Here is a 16711-nt window from a genome sequence, read left to right on the forward strand (position 1 = left end):
AGGAACGGCAATATATTTCCAAGTCAGGATGGTGTGTATTTGGAGTGGAATTTGCATGCGCCTGCTGCCCTTCTCCTTCTGGGTGGTAGAGGTCGCGGGTTTGGGAAGTGCTGCGAAGAAGCCTTGGCGAGTTGCTGCAGTGCATCTTGTAGATGGTACACACTGCAACTATGATGCGCTGATGGTGCAAGGAGTGAATGTTTAAGGTGGTGGATGAGGTCCCAATCAAGCGAGCTGCATTGTCCTGGATGGTGTAAGCTTCTTGAGTGTTGTTGGAGCTGCACTCATCCAGGCAAGTGGAGAGTATTCCATCACACTCCTGACTTGTGCCTTGTAGATGGTGGGAAAGCTTTGAGGAGTCAGGGGGTGAGACAACTGCCCCGAGGAACTCGTGCAGAGATGTTCTGGGGCTGAGATGATTGACCTCCAACAACTACAACCATCTTCCTTTATGCTGGCTATGACGCCAGCCAGTGGAGAGTTTTCCTCCTTGTTCCCATTGACTTCAATTTTATTAGGACTTCTCTTTGATGCCACACTCAGTCAAATGCCGCCTTGATGTCATTTTCACCTCACCTCTGGAATTCAGCTCTTTTGTCCATGTTTGGACCAAGGCTGTAATGAGGTCTGGAGCCGAGTGGTCCTGGCAGAACCCAAACTGAGCATCGGTGAGCAGGTTATTGATGAGTAAGTGCCGCACGATAGCATTGTCGACGACGCCTTACATCACTTTGCTGATAATTGAGAGTAGGCTGATGGGCCGGTAATTGGCCGGATTGGATTTGAATGCACCAATAAACTCCCAGATCAAGCCTCACCGAATTCAGTAAGTAGGACTGAACATCTTATTCATGAAATGTTGAATTGTGGAAGAAAATTTTTCTAACATTTTGACGATGTCATCAGCCCTATTACATTTCTTAATTTTAGTCTGGTGTGTATAATTTGATCTCTTGCTGAAATCAACAATCTTTTCAGCATTGCTCGAGATTTTCTGCTCTGATCTTTAAACATTTTCATATGTAAACGGTTTTCACACAGGTGTATTGTGTTAGAACTTGCTACTATTGCTTCCTCTGGTATTTTTTTATTTGATGATTCACTTTGCAGTTACCTTTTCCTATGGCAACCTTGCTGCCTCATTTCCACCAACCACAATATTCAGCATTAGAATTTCAATGGGATCTCTAATGGCAAGTGAAGAATTTGGGGGTGAACAGGCGTTCAGTGAAGGAAAAAAGGCAAGTGCGAATGCACCTCAAACCTTTAGTCTTGTCTCAGCAGTTGAGTGTTCATATCAAGATATGCCTATTTGGGAAAGACTGAAGAAACCTGTTTATGTCTTATGAGGAAGACGGTCACGGCAGTGTGCTGATCTCCAGACAAAATCTACCACAGTAACAGCCCTGCCTGCGGGTATGACGATTACCACAACATTAAAATTTGACATTGTCAGATTCTTTGAAGCCACCATTGGTGAGATTTGCCACATCAAATCAGTCTTCTGTCAACTGCTGCAGAAAACAATTGACAGAAGCCTTATTTGTAAGGGGGAAAGTTTTTTTGTAATCACATTCCCCACGAAAGAAAACCAGAGAAAAGCAGAGATAAATGGGTCCTTTTCAGAATGGCAGGCTATTACTAGTGGAGTGCCACAGGGCTCAGTGCTGGGATCCCAGCTCTTTACAATATAGATTAACGATTTAGATGAAGGAATTGAGTGTAATATCTCCAAGTTTGCGGATGACACTAAACTGGGTGGCGGTGTGAGCTGCGAGGAGGACGCTACAGGGTGCAGGGTGACTTGGACAGGTTAGGTGAGTGGGCAAATGCATGGCAGAGGCAGTATAATGTGGATAAATGTGAGGTTATCCATTTTGGGGGCAAAAACACGAAGGCAGAATATTATCTGGATGGCGGCAGATTAGGAAAAGGGGAGGTGCAATGAGATCTGGGTGTCATGGTTCATCAGTCACTGAAAGTGGGCATGCAGGTACAGCAGGCAGTGAAGGCGGCAAATGGTATGTTGGCCTTCATAGCTAGGGGATTTGAGTATTGGAGCAGGGAGGTCTTACTGCAGTTGTACAGGGCCTTAGTGAGGCCTCACCTGGAATATTGTGTTCAGTTTTGGTCTCCTAATCTGAGGAAGGACATTCTTGCTATTGAGGAAGTGCAGTGAAGGTTCACCAGACCTTCCAGTGATTCCAGGGATGGCTGGACTATTATATATGAGGAGAGCCTGGATCAACTGGTCCTTTATTCACTGGAGTTTAGAAGGATGAGAAATGATCTCATAGAAACGTATAAGATTCTGACGGGACTGGACAGGTTAGATGCGGGAAGAATGTTATTGATGTTGGGGAAGTCCAGAACCAGGGGACATAGTCTTAGGATAAGGGGTAGTCCATTTAGGACTGAGATAAGAAGAAACTTCTTCACTCAGAGAGTTGTTAACCTATGGAATTCCCTGCCGCAGAGAGTTATTGATGCCAGTTCATTGGATATATTCAAGAGGGAGTTAGATATGGCCCTTACGGCTAACGGGATCAAGGGGTATGGAGAGAAAGCAGGAAAGGGGTACTGAGGGAATGATCAACCATGATCTTATTGAATGGCAGGCTAGAGGGGCCGAATGGCCTACTCCTGTACCTATTGTCTATGTTTCTATGTTTCTAACCCCATGAGAAACAACATCATGTTTACAACAGTGCTGTGATTTTATCATTTATAGCAAGCAAGGACTTAAACTGTCACAAATAATCCATGTTTATAAAGACAAACACAACAGTACTAGTGCCTTAAGGTGACAAATGCTTGTGAAATGGCACTGCTCCCTGCTCACCTCTGCTGGCAGGTATGTCATTTTGGGACACTTGCAGGAAATTGAGCACACAGGAACAACCCATCGATTGGCCTGTGTGTTACTGAGAGGAGCTGGCTTTATGCCTAGAAGACCCTGAAAATCGGTGATGCGATTGCCTGGATTGGCACTTTTATTGTCAGTCAATGAGATTTACTTCCTGCACTTCTTCATGGGAGGAGAACTGACAGCAACTACACCACCCTCCCACCCAAGCGGCTATCCAGTGCCACATTTCCTGTGCCTCTCCTCTGATGGGTGCCCACGCTACCCTCGTTGAAAAAATACTCATGATGTGACCTCATTCTGACCTCACATATTCTGGTGAGGTCCAGAGTAGAAGTCACCAGCGCCTGCTCTGACAAAGCAGCGCCAAGTACTTTCAGCCCGATTTACTTGTAGCATTTAGAAGAGCTTACAGTGTGCCAGTCTATAACCCACCCTGCATGAGTGGACAACTAAGCAGCTTGCAAGTAGTTTCAGAGTGAATTCTGATTTGGTGGCACAACATGCAACAGTTATGTGTGGCATTTAAAGCATTTTAAATGCCAACCACAATATTTAGGCCAAAAGTTTATAGGCATGTAAATGCTCATGCCTTCCTGCTCCTTTGCCGATACTGATGTTCAGCATGTGGTGTTTGTGCCTGCACATTATGGATAAAGACAATTTAAGGTTTCAAATTATGGACACCGTGACCTCGGCACTCTTCCTCAGGACTGAGAATTGCTTCCTCGTTTGCTCCCACAACCTACGAATATGAGAGATAGCAATCGCACAATCAACCACCTCTTGCCATGCTTGCTGTACACTGGGGAACAGAGAACAAGTTCCCCTCAGCCCAAAATATGACTAACTTTCTCAGCTGCACTTCCCCTAACAGAACAGACAAACTGTTATCATCGAAGGGGGAAACACTGCCCACATGCCCTTGCCGATCTTCATAAATTCTTTTCAATGCAGCAAAAGCCAGCACTTATGTTCAGTGGAGCTGCAGACTTTTAAGAATTGCTACTCTCATAGCTCCCTACCTCCTTCCATTCATTTTGCTTCTTGGACTCAGAAAATATGTAAGGAACACATCCAAAATTATTATATTCAGCTGAATTCAGTGAAGCCAGGTACCCTCGCTACCTACATAAAGGATTGCAGGAATGCCGAAATCCAGCTCCATTTTACCTCTATCAATTAATCCCTCCTAACTCTTTACGGTTTTAAGGTGTCTAATGTATTTAGAGATGTGTTACAGAACACCCGGTTTATAAAAAGCAGCTTTAGATTGTGTTAAGATGGTCTCCTTAACAGAGGTTGCAGCCTGAATTGAGATTGAGGTTAGGTTGTAATTGCAAACAAGAAGTATTTCTATCCAGGCAAGTCTCCAAATCTCTTTGTGGCACATCCCTGATTAGCCAGAAGGATTTGACATTTATCAGAGAAAAAATGATTACCTTTGTCCATGGTGGATGACTTCATGGCTTTGTAGAATAATTTCTCCTTCATAGGCAAAGAATAAACTGACCGATCGCTGACAAGAATATGGAGAAGATTGGCATGCTGGGTCATTGTGTACCTGCAGAACAGGAAATATAATAGACACAGATCAAAGACTTGATTTCAAAATAATTTTAGATTAGCAGTTCTACAGCGAAACTACACAAATATTAGTCGTTCTTCACCAAGAAACCCAAGTATAAATCCAACGGGGAAAGGAGATGATTTTTTTTCCTTTTACAGTCAATGGATTAAATATCTCAATAAGTTCTATGAGTCTCAGCCTAGTAACTCCATAATGAAGACCATTCCAGAACACAAAAGTACCTTCTATTCATTCTGTTGGTCTTCGCTCTGAAGAGCACAAATCACAAAAAGTGTATTAAAAATACCTGTCATGCTGGTGGGCAGTTGTTCTTATGAACAAGGATGCATTTGTCAGGCAGTCAACAGTACATGAATGTAAGACTGTCCATGAACCTGACCTATATTCAACAACAGGTTTTGTCGATCAAATACAAAAGTGGGAAGCATTCATTTCTATTCATCCAAATTATTTCAGTAAATCACTTTAACTGTCATTTATATTATGAATGAGGCCAATATGCAGGAGTGTGTTTCAAAAATTGAGTGCAGATAATATTTATAAAGCTTTTCATTAATCTAATTACACTGCTTTGAAATATATTTCCAAGGTATTTATCACCATGTGTGAAATACAGTTTTAAATACTTAATGACAGTGATTTATGTATTAGCTCCTATAGAAAATAAGAAATAAAACCTCAACCAATTTGCAGTTTCAGTTCAATTTGATTTTACTGCTCATTTTGTTCAGCCAAAGAAAGTGATCACCTTTTCTCATTGAGCAACAGTGGTTTGCATTTGTTTAACCGATCTATACAAGAATCTTAGGCTCTCTTAATGTGTGCTGGAGTTCTCTTCTAAAATCTAGCCATTACAGAAACATGGCTGAAAGAGGGGCAGGTTTGGCAGATCAATATTCCTGGCTACAGGATTTTTAGACTAGAGAGGGGGGTAAAAAGGGGGCCGGGGTTGCAGTACTGATTAAAAAAACTATTACAGCGGTGAGGAGGGATGATATGTTAGAGGGATCATCAAATGAGGCCATATGTGTCAAATTGAAAAATAAAAAAGGGGCAATCACACTGCTGGGCGTGTATTATAGACCCCCAATCAGTGGGACGGAGATAGAGGAGCAAATATGTAGGCAAATTGCTGTGAAGTCTAAAAACCATAGGGTAGTAATAGTAGGGGATTTTAACTGTCCAGATATTGATTGGAACAAATTTAGTATGAAGGGTATAGAGGGTGCGGAATTCTTGAGATGCATTCAAGATAATTTTTTTAGTCAGTATGTAGTACGCCCAACACGAGAGGGGACGGTCTTGGATTTAGTTTTGGGGAATGAAGCTGGGCAAGTTGATGGGCTATTAGTGGGAGAACACTTGGGTGCCAGTGACCATAATTCAGTCAGATTCAAGTTGGTTATAGATAAGGACAAGAATAGGAATAAAAGTTCCGATTTGGGGGAAAGCTAATTTTGCTAAGTTAAGGAGTGATTTGGCCACAGTGGACTGGAAACAGCTACTTGTGAGTAAATCAGTGTCGGAACAGTGGGAGGCATTCAAGGAGGAGATCCGGAATGCTCAGGCCAAACATGTACCCTAAAAGAATAAGGCTGGGAAAAATAATTATAGAGCCCCCTGGATGTCTAGGGACTTAGAGGAGGATTAAGAAAAAAAGGGATGCTTATGTCACATATCAATGGCTAAATACTTTAGTATCTTTAGAGGAATATAGAAAGTTAAGAGGCAAAATTAAAAAGGATATTAGGAATGCTAAGAGAAAGCACGAGAAATTCTTGGCCAGTAAAATTAAGGAAAACCCCAAGATGTTCTATAAATATATTAAGAGTAAGAGGGTAACTAAAGGGTAGGGCCTATTAGAGACCACAAGGGTAATCTTTGTCTGGAGGTGGAAGATGTTGGTAGGGTTCTTAACGAATACTTTGCATCTGTTTTCACAAAGGAAAGGGGTAATGCAGATACTGCTACAGAGGAGGAGTGTGATATTCTGGATGAAATAAATATAGTGAGAGAGGAAGTATTAAGGGGTTTTGCAGTTTTGAAAGTAGATAAGTCCCCAGGCACGAATGAAATGCATCCCAGGCTGTTGAGCGAAGTAAAAGAGGAAATAGCAAAGGCCTTGACCATTATTTTCCAGTCCTCTTTGGATATGGGCATGGTGCCGGAGGATTGAAGGACTGCTAATGTAGTATCCTTGTTTAAGAAGGGAAATAGGGATAGGCCGAGTAATTACAGGCCTGTCAGCCTAATGTCAGTGGTGGGAAAACTATTGGAAAAAATCCTGAAAAACAGAATAAATCTGCATTTGAATAGGCAAGGATTAATTAGGGACAGTCAGCACGGATTTGTTAAGGGAAGATCGTGTTTGACTAACCTGTTTGAATTTTTTTGAGGAGGTAACCAAGTGGGTCGATGAGGGTAATGCGTATGATGTAGTATATATGGACTAACGCTTTTGATAAGGTCCTGCATGGTAGACTGGTCATGAAAGTTAAAGCCCATGGGATACGGGGCAAAGTAGCAAGTTGGAACCAAAATTGGCTTGGAGGTAGGAAGCAAAGGGTAATGATTGATGGATGTTTTTGTGACTGGAAGGATGTTTCCAGTACGGTTCCGCAGGGCTCAGTACTGGGACCCTTGCTTTTTGTGGTATATATCAATGATTTAAATGTGAATATAGGAAGTATGATTAAGAAGTTTACAGACAACACTAAAATTGGCTGTGTGGTTGATATTGAAGAGGAAAGTCATGGGAAAGTCTACTGGTCAGATGGGCAGAGCAGTGGCAAATGGAATTTAATTCAGAGAAGTGTGAGGTGATGCACTTTGGGAGGGCTAATAAGTAAAGGGTTTACACATTAAGCGGTAGGCCACTTAATAGTGTAGATGAACAAAGGGACCTTAGAGTGCTTGTCCACAGAACTCTTTTGGAAGGAAATGAAAACATTAAATCGTGGCACCCCGATCTGGGGGACTCACCAAACATTTACAAGGCTCTTTTTTTTGTTTTATTTGTATTTTTTTTTTGTGGTTTTTTTTTGGGCACTAAAATCATATTTTTTCTCCAAGTGCCCCCTATAAAAGGGGAGGGGGACACTAAAAACACCGGCAATTAAAACAAATTAAACTTTAAAACATAAAATCAAATTAAAATTTGGTTGCCGGGCGTGATAATGCACTCCAATCCCTCCGGTGCCCACCTCTCGCGGAAGGCCGCGAGCGTACCGGTGGACACCGCGTGCTCCATCTCCAAGGACACCCTGGACCGGATGTACGCACGGAAGAGAGGCAGGCAGTCAGGTTGAATGACCCCCTCGACCGCCCGCTGCCTGGACCGGCTGATGGCACCCTTGGCCGTGCCCAGGAGCAGTCCTACGAGGAGGCCCTTGGACCTACCCGCTCCCCTCCGCACAGGGTGCCCAAAGATCAGGAATGTGGGACTGAAGTGCAGCCAGAATTTCAGGAGCAGCCCCTTCAAATAATAAAACAGGGGCTGCAACCTTGTGCATTCGATAAAAACACAGAACACGGACTCTTCCAGACCGCAGAAATTGCAGGCGGCCTGGGAGCCCGTGAACCGGCTTAAAAATTTATTGCACGGCACTGCTCCGTGCACCACCCTCCAGGCCAAGTCCCCGATAAATACTGGGAGGACTCCCGCGTAGAGTGCCCTCCATCGGGGACCCCCGCCTCCTCCGGATGGCAAGATGGTACGCCATGGCGTGTCCGGACGGCAGGCGAGGATGGCAAAATTGAGGGTGTGCAGGAGCAGCCCGTACAGGAAACCCCTCCGCGCGGAACTGAAAGGCACGGAGGGATTTCCCCGAGGCGGCTCAAGTTGTGAGGCGCCGGCTCCCAAGGGAGGTTTCGGGGTTTGGCGCCGATGAGGAATTCCATCCGGACGGGGGTCAGTCCGGACGGGATCTCCCCACGTGCTTGAGCCTCCTCGATGCACCTAACGGAGTCAGTGCCCAGAGCTGTTTTTAGCGACTCGATGGCATCGGCTGCGCGGCGGACGTCGGCCATATTTAGGCGCCGCGCCAGCGTGTCTGGCGCCATCCAGCCCGCTCCTCCGCCATCGAGCAGGTCCCTGACCCTGGTCACCTCACCAGCCACAGCCCTCTCGTCCGACTGCCACCTAAAACCTCGGTCGTGGAGGTACGGATTCCCGAGCAGCGGCTCGTGCAGGACAGCCGCCACTCCAGCCGGTGGAGAGCTGCGCTTGGTGGAGACTTTGTTCCAGACCCTGGTGAGTTCCTTGTAAAAGACAGGCAGCTCCTGGAAGGCGGTTCTGACGCCCCCCCCATGCTCACAAACAGGAGCTGCGTGTCGTAGTTGAGGCCGTGCTGCTGGCGGAAGAAATACGTCGCCAGAGCATGCCACCTAGGAGGGGGCTCGACGTAAAGGTATCTCTGCAGGGTCTGAAGACAGAAAGTCGCGAGCTGGGTGCTGACGCACACCAACGACTGACCGCCCTCCCCAAGCGGAAGCCTCAAGACCGCAGCAGAGACCCAGTGCTTCCTTTTGTTCCAGAAGAAGTCCACCAGCTTCTTCTGTATCTTGGTGACAAACCCAGGGGGAGGGGTCAAAGTGACCAGCCGGTACCACAGCATGGCGGCCACCAGCTGGTTTATGACTAGCGCTCGACCCCTGTAGGACAGCACTCGGAGCAGTCCGGTCCAGCGCCCTAGGCAAGCAGCGACCTTGGCCTCCAGCTTTTGCCAGTTCGCCGGCCAGGCTTCCTCGTCGGGGCTAAGGTAGACTCCCAGATAGAGGAGATGGGTCGTGCTCAAGGCAAAAGGCCTGAGCTCCTCCGGCAGGGAGTCCACCCGCCACTGACCCACCGACCCACCAGGAGTCCAGAACATTTCTCCCAGTTGATCCTGGCGGAGGATGCGGCCGAGTAAATCTCCTGGCACTCACGCATCCTCCGCAGGTCAGCGGGATCCTCTACCGTGAGGAGGTGGTTGTCCACGGATCCCTGAAAGTAGCAGGGCAGGTGGATAAGGTGGTTAAGAAGGCATATGGAATGCTTGCCTTTATTGGCTGAGGCATAGAATATAAGAGCAGGGAGGTTATGCTTAAATTGTATAATACTTTGGTTAGGCCACAGCTGGAGTACCGCGTGCAGTTCTGGTCACCGTATTATAGGAAGGACGTGATTGCGCTCGAGAGGGTGCAGAGGAGATTTACTAGGATGCTGCCTGGAATGGAGAATCTTAGTTATGAGGACAGATTGGATAGGCTGGGTTTGTTCTCATTGGAACAGAGGAGGTTGAGAAGAGACCTCATTGAGGTGTACAAAATATTGAGGGGCCTGGACATAGTGGATAGTAAGGGTCTACTGCCATTGGTGGAGGGGTCTATTACGAGGGGGCATAGTTTTAAGGTGGTTGGTGGAAGGTTTAGAGGGGATTTGAGGGGGGGCTTCTTTACGCAGAGGGTTGTGGGGATCTGGAACTCGCTGCCTGGAAGAGTGGTGGATGCAGAAACCCTCAGCACTTTTAAGAGATGGTTGGATGGGCACTTGAAGTGCCGTAACCTGCAGGGTTACAGACCTAGAGCTGGTAATTGGGATTAGACTAGATGACCTTTTGTTGGATGGCGCAGATATAATGGTAAGTACTACAGGGAATAAAATACGGCCAGGGTGATCTCCTGGACTAGTTTCGATCGGCTGGATGGGTCGGAGAGGAATTTTCCCAGATTTTTTTCTCTCTAAATTGGCCTGGGTTTTAATCTGGTTTTTGCCTCTCCCAGGAGATCACATGGCTCCGGTTGGGGTGGAGTGTAGAATGTTTCAGTATAAGGGGTGTCGCAGTTGCGTGAGGCAGACTGGTTGGGCTGGGTGCTCTTTGCCTTTCCGTCATTCTTCATAGGTTTATATGTAATCTTTAGGGCTGCTGATCAAGGGTCGTGCGGCTCTTTGTCGGCCGGCGTGGACATGATGGGCTGAAATGGCCTCCTTCTGTGCTGTAAATTTCTATGTTTCTATGTTTCTATGATGACAATTATAAACTCAGAGGAAGTTTTATTTGACTTTTGTACAATGGTTCGAAGGACAAATGAAAATTGTGAATGAAATAAAATCCTATTAGGGTTACGTACAGATATTGAGCAACGAATTTGCTGTTTACTAAATTTGCCATTCTGAGGATATATATCCTTTCCATTCTGCTATCTCAAGTGTGAACAATAGTCGACATTTAATCAAAAGTTTGTAGATTGAGATCACTTATGTGATCGGCAAATTGTTCTTCTATGTTATGTAACCAACAATTAGCAATATTCATGGACAAATATGCTAGCCAGTACTGGATCGCTGCATCAAAGAAAATGAATTACGTTGTTCTATAAATCTCCCTAAATGCTAGAAATGTTGTTGGCTGCATCAACATGAGATTGATTACTGTAAAATAAGACAAAAATGGGCCTTGTGCTGTTGGTCACCAGATTTATTGGCAGAGGAAAATAGTGGGCAAACAATTCCAAATGCAAGTTTAGACAAAGGTAAGATGATCTATGAGGCCCCAAAACAGTGTGTCAAATATCAAATACAATAATAAACATTTAGCTAGATACCCATATAATCGACTGACTACCCAGACAATGGGGACTTTGAGCAGAAGTAGATAAAACAGAACTGCATTATGCTAGAAAATGGCAGTGAACTTAAAATAATTTTTTTTTTTTAAACTTACCCAGCTAAGCCAGTAAGTAGCTGAGTCATAAAGATAGGAAAATGATGTTCAATCCCAATCTGTGCTCAATTAGTTGATTTTAGCATTGGTGGCGCTAGGAACAATATAAATTGCCTTGGTGCCTTGGGATAAGGAATGGAAAATCAGCCAGGGTTCCTGCTACTGATGCTTATACTGGAAAGTGTGTGTGTGATAGCCTCAGATGAGGGCAGAACCTGGGCAGAGATGTGAAGGCGTCCAGCCATAGTCAAATAGCCTGCTCACTCCCACCGTCAAGACTTACAGCTCGCAGATAAATAATGGCACCGGGGCAAGGTTATAGAGGATAATCAGCACCCATGGGACTGTCCCCTGGCAAGGAGTCAAAACCTTTAGGAGGGGAGGAAAAATGATGTCCTCCACTCCACTAAACACACACATTTAAGTGCGGGAGGTAAAAGATAGCCTAAGCAAAGAGTATTGCCTGATCAGAGAAAAAACATGATCAGAGATCAGCCTTTTCCAATCCTCCAAGCTTTCAAATTTTCAGGCTTCAAGGAAGGAGCAGGATGAGGGTAGGGGGAAGGGGAATGGCAGAATTTGCTTTGTTGTACAATGGATTGCACTTCATGTATTTGAAGACCTCCCTTTTTGTGTGTGCACACATTCAGAGGCTGAACTCCAGGACATAGTCGACGTATTTACTGACGCGTACGAAAGCATGGGCCTTACACTAAACATCCATAAGACAAAGGTCCTCCACCAGCCTGTCCTCGCGGCACAGCACTGCCCCCCAGTCATCAAGATCCACGGTGTGGCCTGCACAATGTGGACCATTTCCCATACCCTCAGGAGCCTCTTATCAACAAAAGCAGAGGAAAAGAGTGTTCAAAGACCAGGCCCTCCAATCAACCATCAAGCTCATGGTCTACAGGGCTGTAGTAATACTTGCCCTCCTGTATGGCTGAGACATGGACCATGTACAGTAGACACCTCAAGTCGCTGGAGAAATACCACCGACGATGTCTCCGCAAGATCCTACAAATCCCCTGGGAGGACAGACGCACCAACGTTAGCGTCCTCGACCAGGCCAACATCCCTAGCATTGAAGCACTGACCACACTTGATCAGCTCCGCTGGGCAGGCCACATAGTCCACATGCCAGACACGAGACTCCCAAAGCAAGCGCTCTACTAGGAACTCCTTCATGGCAAACGAGCCAAAGATGGACAGAGGAAACTTTACAAAAACACCCGCAAAGCCTCCCTGATAAAGTACAACATCCCCACCGACATCTGGGAGTCCCTGGCCAAAGACCACCCTAAGTGGAGGAAGTGCATCCGAGAGGGCGCTGAGCACCTCGAGTCTCATTGCCGAGAGCATGCAGAAATCAAGCGCAGGCAGCGGAAAGAGCGTGCAGCAAACCAGTCCCACACACCCTTTCTCTCAATGACTATCTGCCCCACCTGTGCCAGGGATTGTGGCTCTCGTATTGGACTGTTCAACCACCGAAGAACTCATTCTAAGAGTGGAAGCAAGTCTTCCTCGATTCCGAGGGACTGCCTATGATGATGATGATTTTGTGTACATAACAATTTCACATTTGGGGATCTCAGTTTTTGTGCGAATTGGGAATCTTTCTCTTGTGTGGATGAAAGCTCTCACTTTTGGGTATGCAGTTTTGGTGTGGATGGTAGTCCCCTTTTTGATATATGGGAGTCTCGCATTTTGTGTGAAATGGGGTATTGTTATTTTTATTTCGAGCTTTTGCATTCTGTTGGCATGAGGATTTTGTTTTTAGGATCTTGCTTTTATGGAGGGAGACTGGGGTACTCTGATGAGTGGCTCACCTCCTCACCCATTAAAGCCTCTCCACCATCTAATAGGTTCAAATCAGAAGCGTGATAGAATCCTCACCACTCATGTGGATGGTTGCCATACAACAATACTCAGGAAGTTTGACACCATACAGAACAAGGCAGCATGTACATCCTTCACCATCGCTGCATTGTGACTTCAATATTTACCATCTGAGTGCACGGAGCAACTCACCAAGCTTACTTTGATAGTACCTCCCAGACCTATAACCTCTACCACCAAGAAGAACAAGAGCAGCCATGTCATGGGAGCGCAGTAACCCATAAGTTCCCCTCCAAGTCGCACACCATCCTGACTCAGACATATACGGCATTTCTTCAGCATTGCTAGGTTAAAATCCTGGTAATCTTTACTATTGTGAGAGGATTGCAATTGTTCAAGAAGCAGGCTCATCATCATCTCAGGGAAACCAGGGGTGGGCAATAAAAATGTGTCTATGACAGCACCACCCACATCCCGAGATCACATGGAATAAAGAACAGCAACATTAATTACAAGTATGTTACCTTCAGCCTCTATTCTTACCTGAATTAATAAGCTCTGCTGACTTTGCTCACACTCCCTCACTAGTGTGTATGTGCAATTTCCAGGGTAATAATAATAAAGTCCATCAAATGTTTCATAGTTGTACTGGCCCCAAGTTCGACAGATCAAATCACGATTGTTACCTTTATTGGGAACTGAAAAACAGATAAAAGTTACCTACTTTTTTTATTCTAAAGTATTTAAAATCATTTTGGGACCAACTTTTATACTGAAGAGATGAAATTCTGTTGCTAAGTCAAGATAAAAGTACATTTGTCAAACCATTAAATTCCAAGCTATACATCTTTATTCCTAATTTATATAGAATTCCAATGGACCAAACCTGTTCCCAATCACTCATACCCCAGGCAAATAATTAGTGGTCACTTAGATCCCACAGAAATTAACATTTTTACTGCCTCTGGAACTTTTTATGCAAAATTGGGATACTTGGGGAGCAAATTGCACTACATACATTAAGGCCCAGTATTTCCACAATCTAATTTATGCTGTAAATACATTGTAATGGGGTATTGAAGTTGCATGATCAGCCATGATCATATTGAATGGTGGTGCAGGCTCGAAGGGCCGAATGGCCTACTCCGGCACCTATTTTCTATGTTTCTATGTAATTTATGCCATTGCATTTGCCAAATACTCTGAGAGGCAGTTCCTGCAGAGTTCATTTGCTTACGCTGGATTGTGAATATAGTAGTGACTTGGAACATGTACAACTTCATCACAACCAATTGGGGCCCAATCAAACTAGTGTACAGTACTATAAAAAGCCCTATTCATATACCATTCTATAGTAAGATTTGAAATAGGAGGCAAGTGTCAGATACTGCTTCTCTCTTTTATTTTAAAAAAATTCACACATACATATACCAACTTATATGAATTCAAGTCACCCGTGAATATAATTTTCTTGTTCACACACAAACCCCTTGGTGGTAATTTTGAATTTAGACGATATTGTATCAGCTGCCCATTATACATCTCTCCCGATTTTCATTTCCATTGAAGTCAGTCGAGATGAAAACCAGGAGAGATGTATAATGAGCGATTAATCTGATAGCGCCCTTTTTACATTATCGCCCAAAATTAAAATTATCCATGTTATCTCTTCATTAGAGCTGAACTTATCATCTGTGGCATACTCCTCGTGTAAGCTTTATATTTTTTTGATTGAAATAAACCAAACCAGAGTAGTTTATTGTATGACTTTTCACCTCCCAGAATATTAACTTCTTTACCAATTGTAGTTTATATTCTCTTGTATCCTCCCTTTTGATTTTACTTCTGTTTAAACTGATTTGCAATGTGAGGTACTATTACCAATCATTGTAACATTTCCATGATTTTGACATCATTTTTGTATTTTGTTTAGGTGAATTTCAGATTAACAACGTGTAGTGTTTATAAATTGTACATACATTGAATGTAAACCAAAAATTCAGATTTATCTCACCCTTGCAAACTGCCATAATAATGTACGGCATTGTAAATCAGAACTATTGTGCATATTAAAGGATCTTAACAAATGAAAAAAATCTCTTAAACAAATTGCTTTTCAAATGTGATTTGATTTTCTTATAATTAACGTACTATAATTAAAAACATTTATAAATGTCAACATTTTAATTATGAACCATTATACATTTAAAAATTACTATTGAAATTTCTTCTTTTATCAAATTTGTACCTGTTTGACACCGTGTCCCATTTGCCTCAAATTCACTGCAGTCACACTGGTCCACATTTACACATATTCCTGCATTTAGACATGGGAGCGAACATAGAGCTGAAAGGAACAAATGTAATTTCAATATTGTGGAGCCAATGACATAGGTAGAAAAAGTGTTGAGGTCCTTCAGGCAGAGTTTCAAGAGTTAGGAAAAAGATTTTTAAAAAGGACTTCAAAAGGTTGTACTCTCAGGGTTACTCCCAGGGCCATGTGCTAGTGAATATGGAAACAGGATGATAGTGCAGATAAATGAGTGGCAGGTAAATGCATGGCTGGAGAAGTGGTGCAGGAGGGAGGGTTTCAGATTCTTGGGGCATTAGGACCAGTTCTAGAAGAGGCATCTGTGCAAGATGTACAGGATGCAGTTCAACAGAGCTTGGACCAATGTTCTAGCTGGGAAGTTAACTAGCACTGTTGGGGAGGCTTTAAACTAAGTTGACAGGAGCTGGGGAACCAGAATATAGCAGAGGAGAACAAAAGTGAGATCAGAGAACAGCGAGATATCAATAGCAGTAAAATTAGACATATCCCAAAAACTGCAGGGACCAGATTGAGGAAAGTAGCAAAATGATGGAGGTATTAAATTGTATTTATGTCAATGTCAGTGTTACTCATAAGGTTATTGAGCTGCAGGTGCAAATTGCTACATGGGATTATGACATGGTTGCATTAATAAAGACATGGCTCGTACAAAGCCAGAAATTGTTTCTTAATATTCCGGTTAACAAGTTTTCAGGAATAATAGAGAAGGAGAAAGAGGAGGTGGTGTGGCTGTATTGATTAAGGATGATGTTACAGTTCTAAATAGAAAGGATTTACTAGATAGTTCTAGGACTGAATCTATTTGGCTTGAGTTGAGGAACAGAGGGGGAGCTGTTACATTGTTAGGAGTTCTTTTTAAAAAGCTTCAAACAGTGAGAAGAAAATAGATGAGCAAATTTGTCGGCAAATTTCAAAAAGGCGTGAAACAAAAATAGAGTACGAATGTTACGAGACTCCTGAGACCTGAGCACAAAAATCTAGGCGGACACCCCAACACAGTACTGAGGAGTGCTGAACTGTCAGTGGTACAGTTTTTTCAGATGAGACGTTAAACCGAGGCTCTGACCGCCATCTCAGGTGGACGGAAAAGATCTCACGGTACAATTTCGAAGAAGAGCTGGGGAATTATACTCGGTGTCCTGGCCAATATTTATCTCTCAACCAACATCACTAAAAAAATATTATCTGGACAAACATAGGTCCCCTGCAGTCAGAAACATGGGGAAGTCATAACGGGGAACAAAGAAATGGCAGACCAATTGAACAAGTACTTTGGTTCGGTATTCACTAAGGAGGACACAAACAACCTTTCGGATACAAAAGGGGTCAGAGGGTCTAGTAAGAAGGAGGAACTGAGGGAAATCCTTATTAGTCGGGAA

The 16711-nt window shown here is 43.9% G+C and overlaps 1 protein-coding gene across 1 annotated transcript in view; it reads right to left on the minus strand.

The window, feature by feature from the left end:
* The window catches only part of otog (otogelin), a 350354-nt gene extending 334449 nt beyond the window's left edge, over positions 1-15905 (minus strand). Inside the window, exons 1-4 of the mRNA XM_070898763.1 lie at positions 15902-15905; positions 15249-15347; positions 13544-13698; positions 4309-4430 (exon numbers count right to left, since the gene is read on the minus strand). Coding sequence (XP_070754864.1) covers positions 4309-4430; positions 13544-13698; positions 15249-15347; positions 15902-15905 — 380 coding nt within the window. The remainder of the gene's footprint in view (positions 1-4308; positions 4431-13543; positions 13699-15248; positions 15348-15901) is intronic.
* Between the last annotated feature and the right edge of the window lie 806 nt (positions 15906-16711).

Source organism: Pristiophorus japonicus, chromosome 14, assembly GCF_044704955.1.
Source record: "Pristiophorus japonicus isolate sPriJap1 chromosome 14, sPriJap1.hap1, whole genome shotgun sequence".
Taxonomy (NCBI): domain Eukaryota; kingdom Metazoa; phylum Chordata; class Chondrichthyes; family Pristiophoridae; genus Pristiophorus; species Pristiophorus japonicus.